The following is a 14769-nucleotide window of genomic DNA, read 5'->3' on the forward strand; positions in this document are numbered from 1 at the left end:
CGAAAAGAAAAGAAAAGATTAAAGAACCTGAGTCACAAACTTCTGATAATATGTTTAAGCATAACAGTCAAAGATGAAAAGATTATCGAGGCAATGAGATATGCTGAGAAAGAAGATTATCTGCAATCAAAGGCTCGAGAATCTGCATACCAGATGAAGAAGTTTGTTGCAGTAAAGATGGTGAAGGGTAATATTATCTCGTGGATATGCAACTAGAGTTAAAGGTATGTATTGTGAAGTGGGAGCATGGGTTCAATATTACAAACATATTACTGACGTGCTTACCATGGCACGTTGGGACGTTCGCACATTAGCGATAAAGCCATTTATGAACCGAGGTGGCTATCAGTTAGCCGATTGGTTTTACCGTCACTTGATACACTAGATAAAAATATGGACTCAAGTTTCTTGATACACTTTCTTGTGGCTGTGCGGACAAGAAAGTATATTGATGAGATCGATCCCCTTACAGGCTAGAGGAAACTTGTGCTTAATGTAAATCCGTCGCACATTTTAAAGAAAGTACGCTAGACTTTTCCCCAAAGTTTTTATTGGATATTTAATCGATGGTACTATGATGACAAGACCGGAGATGGCATAATTGTATTAAGATCGGGGTTCAAGTCCGAGTTTATAAGAGTTATTGACCCTATGTGGCCAGTCAACCTGTCTGAGTCTGACAACGAAGTGTTAGGATTAGATGGGCGAACATTAAAGACAATGAGCAATCTATGCAATTCCAAAGGGTTGTTCGAGTATGTTCCACTTTTGGGATTCATAGTTGTGCTTACTGGAAGACTAGCAAATTCAAGAAATGAAGACAACAAAGAAATCGAGATGAGGGGGAGTTTGTTAGTGCATCGTTTTACGTCTCGATCTTTGTTATAATGTAATAGATAACTAATAGGGGTATATTAGTCTTTTTAACGTAAGGCTCATTTGTTATAACTAATAACGAATGAGACCCGCTTAGTTTTGACCTCATTTATTATCTGATTAGTTTGAAGATGGTAAAGGCTGATACTATTTCCTGGATGTACGAGCCCAAAATGAAAGTCTGTATTGTAAAGTGGGAGAATGGTATGCAGTATTTTGAAAGATTCACTGACATTCTCTTTATGCCTCGATGGGATGTTCGTAAATTGGTCAGCTGTCCATTTATTAATCGTGGGAAAGTCGAGTTGCTTAGGTAGTTTCATAGCCACTTAATATATATAAGGTCAATCATGGGTTTAAGTTTTTCCATCAACAGGTTCCTAAAAGACAAAGAATTTATGAAATTGATCCGAGAACTAGGTGGAGAAAGCTTGTGTTGAAAGTGAAGCCGCCTCGGAGTATGAAGAAGATACCTTTGAAAGTGATGCCACGTAACTTTTATAAGGATTTTAATAGGTGGTATTATTATGATAAGACTGGTGAGGCTGTGATTGTGCTAGTATGGGAGATACTGTGAGATTCATAAGAGTTTTTGATTCGATGTGGCTTGTGAACCTCTTTGAAGAAGACATTCATGTGTTACTCAAGAATCAGATAAGGTGGGCATATAACAAAGACAACAAGCTTACGATGCAGTTTTAGAGGGATGTTTGAACTTGTTTTGCCTTTGGGATCAATTGTGGAGCTGGCTGAAAGACCAAGCGATTCTTAAAGAGATAAAGACAAGCATGAGATGAGGGGGAGTTTATTGATATACGTTTTGTTGTCTCGGTCTTTGTGATCTGTATTTGGTCTTATTATAATAGTCTAGGGACTTGTTATGTAGTTATGGTTTACCCATTCGCCAGGCATGTTTGGCGAATGCGGTTTTGGTCGAATAGGTCCTTAAGCGGGACTATCTAGCATTTGAGTTTTATTTAGTCTAGGCCATTCTCTAGTATGTTAGCGAATGATAGTCCATTCTCAGGCATGTTAGAGAATGGATGTGGTAGTATAAATACCTTGTAAGTTATGATTTCTATAACGAATCGATCATATTATTATCTAATTGTTTCCCAAACTCCATCAATTTGCTCTCAGAATACACACACTAGCCCTAATTGATCTATTTCTTTATAATCAAAGACTAGATCCTAGATATATGAATATATGATGAAGTATCATGCATTCTCGTCAATACATCAAGGATAACCCGATTAAGGTTCAGCTTTTTGAGCTTTAGTTTACTAGATTGTATTGTGAAGGTGGCTTGGAGTCGAATGATTCTAGTAGCCTTTATTCAATATAGGTGTTGCTTGGCAATACATTGCTGGTAATATCTTTGTTTTGGGTGAAAATCCCGGGATAAAAGTTTATTAACTAAATACTTAGGGTAATTTTAATTTGTGTGCTCATCAACGAAGTAACCAAGTATCATCAAAGGATGAGCCGATATATTTTTATAAATTTGAATATTAAAAAGTTTATCTTAGATTTATATGTCTCTATGGGTTTTAGCAGGTCACCACGTGCCTTTTCTTTATAAGGCTTAGTTTAATAGCCATCTTATTTAGGTTTATGTTAAGCTAGATCAACAGAGGCATCACACTGGTTTGGTTATGTGTCTGATTGATGCTTGGGAGCATTGTTTTAGCTATTAGCCTTTTGTTAAGCATAATGTCATGGAGATAACCCTTACACTCACGTGCGGCTCTTAGACACCTTCTAAGATTTGCCTTGATCACCAAAACGCAACAACGATTCAAAGACTTGAAAAGGGAACAAAGATAGTTTAAGGGAACAAATGAAAATGCGAGTTATTATGAGTCGGGCTAGTGTTGGGTTAAATGGATATGGGTTATGGACTTGGTTTATGAAAGAAAGAGGAAAAGACCATGGGCTTAAGCCCATGATCCATAAATATATAAACCTTTAATCACCCATAAATAATTCATTTCACACATATTCCATACACCACCAAAACACACACTTAAGCTTTCTCTCTTGTTTCTTCTTTTCTCTCTAGCCGAACCCAAGGGTAAATCGAGCACCGATCCAAGGTAATGATAGTATGATGTTGTATGAGCTTAAACCCGTTAATTATGATCACGAAATGACGAGCCGACACCGTTAAACCGTTAAACTCACGAGATCCGAGTAGAATCGGGTATAAACCGAACCTAAGATGAGCTTAGGGATCACCCTAGCTCAGATCTGGATCGAACGGGGCGAAAAATGTTGAAAAAACGAATTAAAACTTGTTTTTCCAGCGCAACCGCGTTTTTCCGGCCACGGCGCCGGAAAGTGGTACGAGGTTAAGATGGAATGTCAGAGAATGTTCTGACATTCTCTGACCTAACCCTAGTTCGTTAACGGGGAGTTAACGAACTAGAGGTGATTCGCTAGTAATTCGTTAAAGAAAGCATAACGAACTAGCTTCAGTTCGTGTTCAATTCGTTAAGGGAAAAGATAACGAATTACTCTTGATTCGTTATAGTCATTCGTTAAAGGAGATAACGAATTGGAAGGTCCAGTTCGTTACATGGACTGATTCGCTACATGAACTGATTCGTCAAAGGACCAGTTCATTATAAGGTCCAATTCATTTAAATAACCAGTTCGTTAAAGGGTCCAGTTCGTTACAAGGACCAGTTCGTTATGATGACCCAATTCGTTAAGAGAAATGTAACGAACTAGAAGTTTAACAAAATGACATAATGGTCCCTGGACTTAAAAAAAGAGTGATTTAAATACAAAGAAGCCCTTGAACTTTTAAGTTAGTAAATTAATTAATGATTCAAAATTCTAATGGAAAATGTGTTAAGACAGTTAATGGGAAATAAACTTTTTCCAAGCTGACCTGCTAGCTCGACCCCAGCCAGGGGCTCTGCCTCTTGAACCCTGTTAGGGGCTGCCGCCCCTAGACCCCGCTTCCAGGGGCGCTACCCCCGGACCCCCGTTCGTTGAGGGTTATAACTAGACTAGAAACGCGATGTGAGTAGTGATAGTTAAATTGATATGTGTAATTGTTATACAGTTAGTCGAGCACAGCAAAGGAAAGGAACAACAATTAACGATGAACGTAATATAGTTCAGGTGCGTTTCTAGCCCTTCTCCTTGTTATGTTTTCGGTGCTGTGTGCATACTCGATGTGATTAGTTAATACACTTACCTTAAGTGGTAAGAGTATGCCTTATATGATTATGTATAGATGAATGCTTGACGGTGCGTAAACGATCTTCAGATATTGCATGTACCGTCGGGTGATAGTTGGAGATATGAGCGATACGTATATAAAGTATGAATGATTGCTTGTTGGTACGCGAACGATCTTTGAATACTGCACGTACTGTCAAGTTAAAATGTTATGTATAATGTACGAATGGTACGTATGTATGCTATGAAGGAATGTAAGAGATAGCCAGGTACAGAAGAAAGGGACTGAGCCTTAATAATACTCAAGGTAGAAAAGGGACCGAGCCCTTTATAAATCTCGAGGCAGAAAGGGACTGAGCCCTAATAATACTCAAGGCAGAAAAGGGACCGGACCCTAATAATATCTGAGGCATAATAGAATAATGTAAAGTAGAACTTAGAATAAAGTGTGAAGGTAAGTATATATATTATGAACGAATTATGAAAGTATGAAGTACGTAGTTATGAATGTATTGAATATTGTATGATTAACTAGAACTCACTCGGCGTGGCTGACTTTTAGTATGCACGCAGGCTAATCGACTGAGACAGTTGGCTTGAGGAAGACACATGGCAGGATCCGAAGAGGCTGGCATCTGGAGATTTGTCGTGATGTTTGAAATACTATGTTTTATGTTACGTTTTTGAAAGACAAGTTATGGATGTTTGTAATGAATGGTTGACTTTTATATTATTCCGCAAAATTTTTTATTAACTCTGATATTTAGAACTGTGTTTATGAGTAAATCTAACGTCCAAAGTAGGGCACCGGTAACGGGGCCTTACAAGTTGGTATCAAAGCAAAGTTCGAGAGATTTAAGCATCCTACATGCTTACACTCGAACAGAGAATGGGATTAAAGTAAGAAAAGAAAGAAGATGTCAGTACGAGAATGCCATGTGTCACTCAAGAAAGCTAAGTAAAGGTAAAGAATGTGATTAAGTTCACATGTAAAGTAGAATAATGAACGAATGTTTGCATGATTTCTAAATAAAGAACGTATGAATGCTAGCTTAAATTTCTAGGGATAGGAGTATGTGATGATATGTATGGTTTGATTGTTTAACTGTTCGAAGTAGAACTAGCACAAGTGGACTCACAAGGGAAGTGTATAGGACATGGAGAATAACGTGATCAGCTAATCACAGCTGGCCACTGTTATTACCTGTTAGCCTTACTATCCTTGTCTAAATGGTTCCTTAAGTGATGATGTTTGTGTTTCCTTATAGAATATGAATGGCTGGAGCTAAGAAAGTTGCTGGAAGAGGAGGACGTACGGGACGTCGTGGTAAGCCACGTGTTGCCCGAGAACCGTCAGTAGAAGCAGCTACTAACGCTGAGGGAGAAGGAAGTGCAGCCAGTGGAAATCCGAGTAACAACGAAGGGTATCAACTTGACCATGTCGTTCAAGCTGCCATTGCTCAAGCGGTAGCAACAGCTGCGAAGAACTGGAATCCTGAAAAGTCTGCTGAGAATCGGGGGAAAGGAGTAAGAAGGATGATGAGGAAGAGAAGGAGGAATCAAGTGTGGTTAAGTCGGTAAAGGTCGATGACAGGAAAAGGGGTCGAGGTGGATGCAACTATAAGTCCTTCAAGGGCTGTGATCCGCCGAAGCAAACTGGCTTGGGAGACGCAATCACTATTCTTCAATGGATAACCGCCATGGATAAAATTATTCGAATTAGCGAATGTCGTCCCGATCAAGCTGTAGGGTATGCTACCCAATCGTTCGGTGAGGAGGCAATGTATTGGTGGGAAACTGTTGAACAAAGGAAGACCCGGGAGGAGATCAAAGCTATGCGGTGGGATGATTTGAAGGAGTTGGTAATGAAGAGGTTTTGTGCTGATGCGGAGGGTGAGAGGGTTGAAATGAAGTTTTTGAGTCTGAAGGCGGGTAAGATGACACACCTCGAATACACCACTGAATTCAACCGTATGTCAAGGTTGGTGCCGGACTTGTGAACACTGAGGCCAAGCGGATCAATTGCTACCTTAGGGGGTTGCCGCAATAGGTTCGCGTCTTAGTCAAGGCTGGTAGACCAGGTACTTTTGATTCCGCTGTAGGGCTCGCAGAAATGGTTTACGACGACTTGTCAACGGATGATGTGGTGGTGGAAGAGAAGAAGGATAAGAAGTGGGCCCCTCCTGCTAAAAGACCTGGTACTCAGTTGTGGAACCCCAAGAGCAAACAGCCGAGAGTTGGGAGAAGAGGTCGTGTAAGACCTGCTGAAGGATAGACGGTGGCGAGTGCAAGTCTACCTTCCTTTATCTTATGGCCCAAGAATTCCACCTCTTCTTGGACAAACGAGCATTTTTCCAACTTGACATACAGCTCGTTCTCTCGTAGTACTTGAAACACTTTCCGCAAGTGCGCCACATGATCCTCCATGGTGCGGCTTATACTACGATTTCGTCCAAGTACACCAACACAAACTAATCCAAAAACGGGTGGAAGAGCTTGTTCATGAGGGTGCAAAACGTGGCTGGTGCATTCATGACACCAAAGGGCATCACTAGAAATTCATACAAGCCATACCTTGTGATGCATGTTGTCTTGGCTTCGTCCCCTTCAGCAATCCTTACTTGGAATACCCCGACCGCAAGTCTAGCTTCAAAAAGTACTTAGCATTTCCAAGTTGATCGAACAAATCAGCGATGAGCGGTATAGGGTACTTGTTTTTCACCGTAATCTTGTTGAGCACCCGGTAATCGATACACATTCGACGAGACCTGTTCTTCTTTATTTGGAACAGCACCAGGGCACCATACGGGGCTTTTGAAGGACGAATATACCCAGGATCCAACAACTCCTTAAGTTGTTTACCTAACTCTTCCAACTTGGGCGGTGGCATGCGATAAGGAGCCTTGGACGGGGGGCTTAGAACCTGGTTCTAGCTCAATCTCATGATCGACTTCCCTTCGTGGAGGAAGCCTCTTGGGAAACTCAGCGGGCATAACGTCCTTGAACTCCTCTAGGACTTCTTTGATCTCGGTTGGCACGCCAACCCGCTTGTCTACTTGACCCTCCACCTTTGCTACAGCCAAGTAGCGTGGCTCCTTCTTGTTGAATCCTTTTCTGAATTGTATGGCTGAAATGGTTTTCGGCCCTTCCTTCAACCCACGCTCCATGTTCACTATACAAGTCTTCCCCTCACAAGGAATGCAAATAGAGTTGTCATATGGCAAGAGAATGGCTCGCACTTGATCAAAGAATTCCATGCCAAGCACCACCTTGAAGTCATCCATTTCAAAGATGGTGAAGTTAAGTTGCCCAGCCCAATATCCAATATGAACATGAAAGTTCTTGGCTTCCCCACCTATTGGCTTAGCGTTGGTGTTAACGGTATTGATGGAACCATTCCCTTGAACGATGTTAACACCAAGTCGTTTAACCTCTTCAACAGCCATGAAATTGTGAGTGGCACCTGTGTCAACCATGACACGGATCTGATTTCCCCTTACACTTGCACGAAAAAATTGCTGCCCTTTGTTCGGTGTGGATCGGCATTCAACTTGTGCCTTGATCGCATTAAGTATTTTCATTGACCCCATGCAAGCATCATTATCTTCCTTACAACATTCCTCACAAGCGATCATGGCATGAAGGCTTGCCTTCTTTGGAAATTCCCTAGCTTGATGTCCAAGTCCATCATAAATAAAGCAATGGTCATCTCTCTTCATGGGTCTCTTATCACGGGACTTCCATTGCGGCGTACTCTTATGTTCGTTGGGCTGATGTGGTTTAGCTCCCCCACCTTTCTCGTGGCTAGGCTTCCGATCCTTGGGCTTCTTATTCTCCACCTCTCTTCGGGGGTAGTCGTTGAGCCCAATCCCCTAGTATATGAAAGAGTGAAAAAGTGCTTTCATTGTTGTGGAAGAAGAAGCCTTTGTATCTTAATGCACGTATTAATTTATTCGGAGCTATTAGAGCGGGGTCTACTGTTTGGGGAATATGAGTCGAATCAATAACAAGAATATTTCTAGTTTCATAATCCCTGGAGATAAGGTTCACTAATAGGCCTAGGGAGAAGTCATTTGACTTATTCACATCTAGATCATGAATGTTTGGAATCCAATCAGCTATAAAAATGGCTGAAAAGAAATCTTGGACACCCCTTCATTTGATCTCAACTCTAGCCCAAGCTTGTAAGCCAGCGAGAAAGTTAAAGAGATGGTCTTTCTTAGTAAGATCCGGTATCTCAAGGATAATCGAAGTGTATTCATTAATGTAATCCTTGAGGGAACCGGAGTGTCTTATATTCCGAAGACGAAGCCTTTCTTCATCTTCAGCATTCTCCGGATAGAATTGCTTCTTGATTTCTCTAACGAAGTCAGCCTAAGTATTCATAAGACACATACCTTCTTCGATCTGCACCGTCTTACGTCTCCACCATAACTCCGTTGTATCCTTCAAGTAGACCTACGCCGTATTGATCTTCCTTTGATCGTCTATGACACTGATCCCTTTGAAGTATTTCTCCATTTCCCACAAGAAGTTCTCCACAACCTTTGCTTCCTTTATCCATAAATGAAGATGGTTTAGGAATGTCAACCTTTGGTGCTAAGGTTAAGACATTTCCACCAGCAACAGTGTTCACCATGGCATTGGTGCAGTTGTTGGTCTTGGTCTCCAGCCCAAGTATAGTTCGATGAATGTTCATGGATTGCCTATCCATGTCTTGACGCACCTAAATGATAGCATCCTTGATCATCAGCTGCATCTCCTCCTTCATGGCATCAAAAGTAGCCTTCATGTCCACACGAAGGTCACTAAGATCGGTCTCCAACACTTCCACTCGTTGGACAACGTCATCTAGCCTAGCCTCCAACTCGGATGCTGAATTCTCCATTTCAGTCACCCGTTTAACAAAGGACTTATCCTTGGATGACCCACGACCTTTCTTGCTTCCGTGGTGCGAAGACTCGTCTCGCCCACGCTCTCCTTTACCGGCAGCAATTCCCAAGCCTATAACCTTTCCTGAATCATCCATTTCCCAATCAAATCGACGTGCTCTGATACCACTTGTTACAGAGTTAACCCTTAGACTCACGTGCGGCTCTTTAGAGACCTTCTAAGATCAGCCTTGATCACCAAAACGCAGCAACGATTCTAAGACTTGAAAAGGGAAAAAAGATTGTTTAAAGGAACTTAGATAGCACAAGATTGTTTTACAAGGGAAACTTGTATTGCAACTTTGAAAGGTGATTACAAATTAGCAGATTTACATCTATTTATACTACTCCCTCCTACTTCTAGACTCTTCTATTCTAGGTCCTTCTAATATTACATAATTACAAAATATCTAAGACATTTACATGGAGCTTTCTAGCAGCTTATGACCAGATTTTTCTAAGAAAAAATTTAGGGATTTCCTTAGAAAATATCCAAGATAATGCCCTTGAATCTATTGGAATACTCCGGAGAAACGAACCATCCTGATCAGAAATTAGGAGGGTCGTGACAATAGGCTCCTAGATTCCATCCATTGGATGAAACAACTCATCTATCCAGTTTCAATTCTTTGGTTTTTCTTAGTATCTTTATAAACTTCTTTGTGTAATACAGGTAATGAAGCCAAACAAGCAAAAGCAAATGAAGTAAAAGAATGATCCTTTTGCATGCTAAGTTGTGCTTATAGCATATGCTGGTTAGCTTTATACAAAGCTTACCTAAAAGACTTCATTTTATCAAATCGCGAGACTAAGTTTGGCTTTTTGCTTTTCTTATTCAAATGGCATTTATATATGAGACTAAATTGTCAAAAAGTACTTAGACAAACATTTTGTCTTGTTTTTGGTGTATGTAAAAAGCTTGTTAGCGGTTAAACTTTTGTAATGCAATGTTCTTGCATTTTGTTAGAAATGGTGTTCCTGTTTTTGATTGTTGTTACGACTGAAATCATTCTCGAGGCAATGGGGTTGATTAACTTTAGGAGTTAAATTGTTGCTTTCCTTACGAGCCTGTGAGCAATTTGTTTCATGATTTGACACTTAGGAACTTGATATGTCCATTTTATGTTAGCCCATGTGGGCGAAACTACAACTGTGCCACTTCATATCCGCAACCAGAACATTTGGGACATCCAAACATCGAGGAGGACTTCATCACTTCGCAAGGTTACTTTGATTCTTTTTTTTATCCAAAAGTAATAAAATAAAAATACTGTTACTTTTGTAATCAAATTGCCTGTGTTACTTTTTTTATAGTTTATGTAGCTAAATAGTATAGTAATTAAATCATATTGCCTGTGTTTACTTTTGTAATCAAACATAACATGTAAAACTAACTACATCCTCCTTCTAGATACAATATCACACTTACCCTATCTATTCATGTTAATTAGGTTTTTAGATGACTTGACGATTGGTCCATCAACCCTCATCCGGACCCGTAAACAAATTCTCGGTTAGGCATTTTATCAAACACCTAGAGGACGCAACGAATACATTCCAGTAACACTTTCACAGTTTCACCTCATCCGCAGCTTCACCATGACAATGCCTAAAAACTCCATTTCACACACCAACCCTATAAACCAAATGTTATCATTTTAATCATAGTATATATTGAAAAAAAAAACACATCTGTTTATAAACTCAACCAACAATTCATCAATTCACACAAACATCACGTTAACTGAACCGCAACCGAATTACCAGCCGCGCATCTTTGCCTCCGAGGCCGCCTCGTTATCTTACCCCACCCCGTCAACCTTCTTTCATCCAATCCCACCACCTCTAACACTGGCGGTAGCGGTGGTGATCTGGCTGTCGGAGCCTCCACCGCCTTTGCCTTCCTCCTACCCTGAATTCCCACCCGTTTCCCGCTCCTCCTTGACCCTAAATTCCAAGAATGCCCCGTCGCTTTCATCAACCCTCCAAATATTTGAAGATCTTCAGTTATTTCATGTCTTGATAAAGAAGTAATACCCGGAAGAATATCCCTTTGGAAATCCCTGCGGGGCCTACCTCTCCTTGTGTGCCCTCTCCGGGGCCTACAAGCAGGCACCACTTCTTCTGGCTCCTGCAAATCAGGGGCCAGTGGTGTCGGCATGTAATCTTGTTCTTTGACTTCCTCTAACTGTAAAGTCAACATCTCGTACTCATCCGTCTCACGTGAGTTGACCACCTCCGCGAACCATAAAAGTCGATCATCGCTGCTGTCATTGTCGTTGTCAGACATGGGCCCCACGTGTTTTTGCTGACTAGATATTGCAATGATTGCTTCAGCTGCAATCTTTTCGTCGTCTTCAATGATATCCGATACAACAGGTGCTTCTAAATCTATCTCCAGTGTTGTCTTCGTTGAGTGTTTATCAGACTCCATTACTAACAAACTTTCTTCATCTTCAGTAACACAAGAATTCAAGTCAAAATGATTCTTGAAATTCTTGATTTCTGTATCATCGTCATCATCATCATCTGCATTATCGTCTAACGGCACATTAATGTCAATTCCTCTGTGTTCAGTTGAGGTTGAAACAGCAGATGAATCATCTTTTTTCTTGTTTTCAAAAATCGGAAACCCTAATAACTTTGTATTAGCACACAAAGAATTATCTTTCTTCTCTATCAGATCAGCATCTCTAAGCCATGGTAACACTGACTGGTCGCATTTTCTTGAATTATCGTCTTCTTTTGACAAATTTTGAGCGGTATTCAAGTCCATATCATTGGTGGTATCTGTTAAATCAATAAAGTTTGAACCTTTAAAAGGTTTTTGAAAGCCGAAACCAGCTGAACGCAATCTTGAAGGGAGTTCTTTCGGCTTGGATGAAGACCCGTTGTAAAACCCATTCCCATTTCTAGCTCTAAAAACCTCATGGTTTTTATGAGATGATAAAAATGATGTGTGGGGTGGTAATGAGGTTAAATTGTGAGTCAAACTATCAGTTGACTTTATCCATGATGAAGACAAGGAATTCCCCATATTTGAGGTGCTTGCAAACGGGTATGCACTAGACGCGTTAAAGAGCAACGGGGTTTGATTAAAACAGGAATAATCCTGTTTATTTGAAGATATTTCTGAATATATTCCTCGATGTCGAAATTCTTTATTGTGCAAGTGTTGCATTGTGCCAGGTGTCACCAGTTTACTGGTTTCAAAATATTGAGATGTGTGGTTCGCATTGCCTCCGTTATTTCCTGTTCACGATGCACAGCCGTTTAGTTAAATGGGTCAAATGAGTGGTCGATAACAAGTCAGCCCGCAAAGACATTTTTTAAATTTTAAAAATAAATAATGTGCTAAATATGGTTTCAAAACCTGTATAACTAAAGTGATTTAGAGGGCTTTTATGCTTTTCAATACTCTTTGGATGACTTTAAACACATTGATCCGTTTACTTTTGGGCAACTAATTTCGCTAAAAGTATAAAACCCATTTGACTTGTTAGAGATAAAAAATAAATAACAAATCAACCCTTTTTTTGTAAATGGGTCAAAATTGCCACCTTTATTGAATATCATCCTTCAATTAACTAAAGTTAATTTAACTCAAACATCAAGATTTTAAGTTCAAAGTTAAATTTTTAGCATGTTTTAAGATTTTGCAGTTCTTTAGTGTTAATAACAAAATACCTAAATATAACAACTTTAAAACAAGGAATCACCTGGTAAATTACTGAATCTCTCTGGTTTAGCAAACGTGCCAAGAAAGTCAACCTCTTGACCATAAACGGGCTCATTAAGATCCGCCAACCCCCTAGCTCGCATAAACTGTTGACCAGATGCAGCATATGCATATCCGTCTTTCTTTCCACCATCATCAAGAAACGTTTTTACTCCATTCTGAGTTACAAGCCCGTTTTCTTTGTAGCTCGAGACTTCAGAAATATGTTTACTTTCTTCCCAGTCAATATACTCGTGACCTGGAAGTTGAAGGTCAAATAACTTTTTCCTCACTTTTGAAGGTCTGCATTCGACTATCTCACAATCTTTTGAACCGTCTCGTTTTGAAGAATTACCTATATCGACTCCAAAAATGGACGATCTAGATTTAATGTTACTGTTACCCAATGGGAAGCTAGGATTCTGCCACCTGTCAGAATCTTTATATGGTTTTTGAGGGCTTGAGGAAGATGATGTGTCGATAGAAATCGGGTAGTTGTTAAACTCCTTTCTTTTAACCTCGTCCATTATGTCTTGTTGTCTTTTATATAGACGGTGGAGTTCGTAAACCTGGTATGAATAACACAAAATCAAATAAGGTGGGCGTATCTGACCCGTTTAAAAAGCGGGTCGTGTTCGGGTAGACCTGTTTAATTAAAAGGGCCGTCTACGTCTTGACTTGTTTAAACCATCTACGGCCTGTTTAACCCAACCCACCAATCCGGTTAACAAGTTTACAACTTGTATTACCCGCCAACCGGTTTGACCCATTAAGATAAATGGTTAAAAGGTTCAGGTTGGAATATCTAACTCATTTAAAAGTTGTTCGTGTTTTGGTTAGACATGTTTAATGAAATGAGTCGAGTTCGATTTGACCTTTTAATTATATGGCTGGTGTTTGGCTTGACCTCTTTAATTAAACGGGTGGTGTTTGGATTGACTTGTCTAACTCGTTTAACCCATTTTTTTAAAACCCGCCAACCAATTAACAAGTTTATAACTTGATTATTACCCGCCAACCCATTTGGCCCGTTCAAATAAATGGGTTAAATGGGTCGTGTTTTGGGTTAGATATCCAACCGGGTTAAAAAATGGGTCATGTTCAGGTAGACCCGTTTAATCAAACACGTGGTGTTGGGATTGGCGTGTTTGATTAAACAGGTGGTATTTGGGTTGACCTGTTTAACCCGTTTAGTTAAACAGGTCGACCCACTAACCCATTGTTTCAAAACCTATCAACCTAATTAGCAAGACTAAAACTTAATTATTAGCTGTCCACCCGTTTGACACGTTTACATAAATGGGTTAAACTGGTCATGTTTTGGGTTGGCATAATTAAACAGACATGTCTACCCCGAACCCATTTCTAACCCATGTACTTAAAATCCACCAACCCGATTATCAAATTTACAGCTTGATTATTTCCCACCAACCCATTTGGCCCGTTTAGATAAATGGGTTAAATGGTCATTCTCGGGTTATACACGATTTTAAGTGCGTCCAGGTTAGGTTTAATGTTTTTACACGAATAAATATATGGGTCATGATCAGATTGAACAATTCGACCCACCAACCAAATGCGATTAACACATCAGTCTCCTACAAAAACTAACTTTGAGCTATGTAGAAAGTACCTGATTCTTGAAGACGGCTTCGTGCTGCAGCATTCTTTGTTTCAGCCCATCTTTATCATGGCCAGAATACGGATCCGTGACGGTTTGTTGAGTAAAACCGTCATAATAATGGTCGTTGGTCAACGCGTTAAATAGATGCCAGCTGTTATTACTGGAATCTTCATTAACATTTCTCATGGAGTGATATCCTGGGAACAAGTTCTTATAATGCACTTCTGTTCCCATACCTGTGTTAATCGGTAAACAAATCATTCAAAATAAAAATAAAAATAAAAATGTTAATGTTGCCAAGAATCTTAATTAATTAATTAACAGCAGTAGATCATATATTTTTTCCATTGAATAAAAGTATACTCAGCTAAGCTATTTAACACACAATTTAGCATATTAAGAACCCTAACTACAAGTTAATGAAG

The 14769-nt window shown here is 39.9% G+C and overlaps 1 protein-coding gene across 1 annotated transcript; it reads right to left on the reverse strand.

The window, feature by feature from the left end:
• Window positions 1-10695: 10695 nt before the first annotated feature.
• Window positions 10696-14600, reverse strand: LOC143564003 (uncharacterized). The gene is made up of 3 exons (XM_077051407.1): window positions 14354-14600; window positions 12722-13289; window positions 10696-12254 (listed from the first exon to the last, which is right to left on the reverse strand). The coding sequence occupies exons 1-3, from the start codon at window positions 14576-14578 to the stop codon at window positions 10738-10740; spliced, it is 2310 nt and encodes a 769-aa protein (XP_076907522.1). The 5' UTR covers window positions 14579-14600; the 3' UTR covers window positions 10696-10737.
• Window positions 14601-14769: the final 169 nt, after the last annotated feature.

This window comes from Bidens hawaiensis, unplaced genomic scaffold (assembly GCF_021521415.1).
Source record: "Bidens hawaiensis isolate Kalapana, Puna unplaced genomic scaffold, B.hawaiensis_p1.1 tig00021687_1, whole genome shotgun sequence".
NCBI lineage: Eukaryota > Viridiplantae > Streptophyta > Magnoliopsida > Asterales > Asteraceae > Bidens > Bidens hawaiensis.

Bases quoted from the DNA above. Each gene is read 5' to 3' on its own strand.
- LOC143564003 (XM_077051407.1), bottom strand. From the start codon at position 14,578: ATGGGAACAGAAGTGCATTATAAGAACTTGTTCCCAGGATATCACTCC. The intron at 13,290-14,353 runs GTACTTTCTACA...TATTCATACCAG, and splicing joins AAGCCGTCTTCAAGAATCAG to GTTTACGAACTCCACCGTCT. The intron at 12,255-12,721 runs GTGATTCCTTGT...CATCGTGAACAG, and splicing joins GAGATTCAGTAATTTACCAG to GAAATAACGGAGGCAATGCG.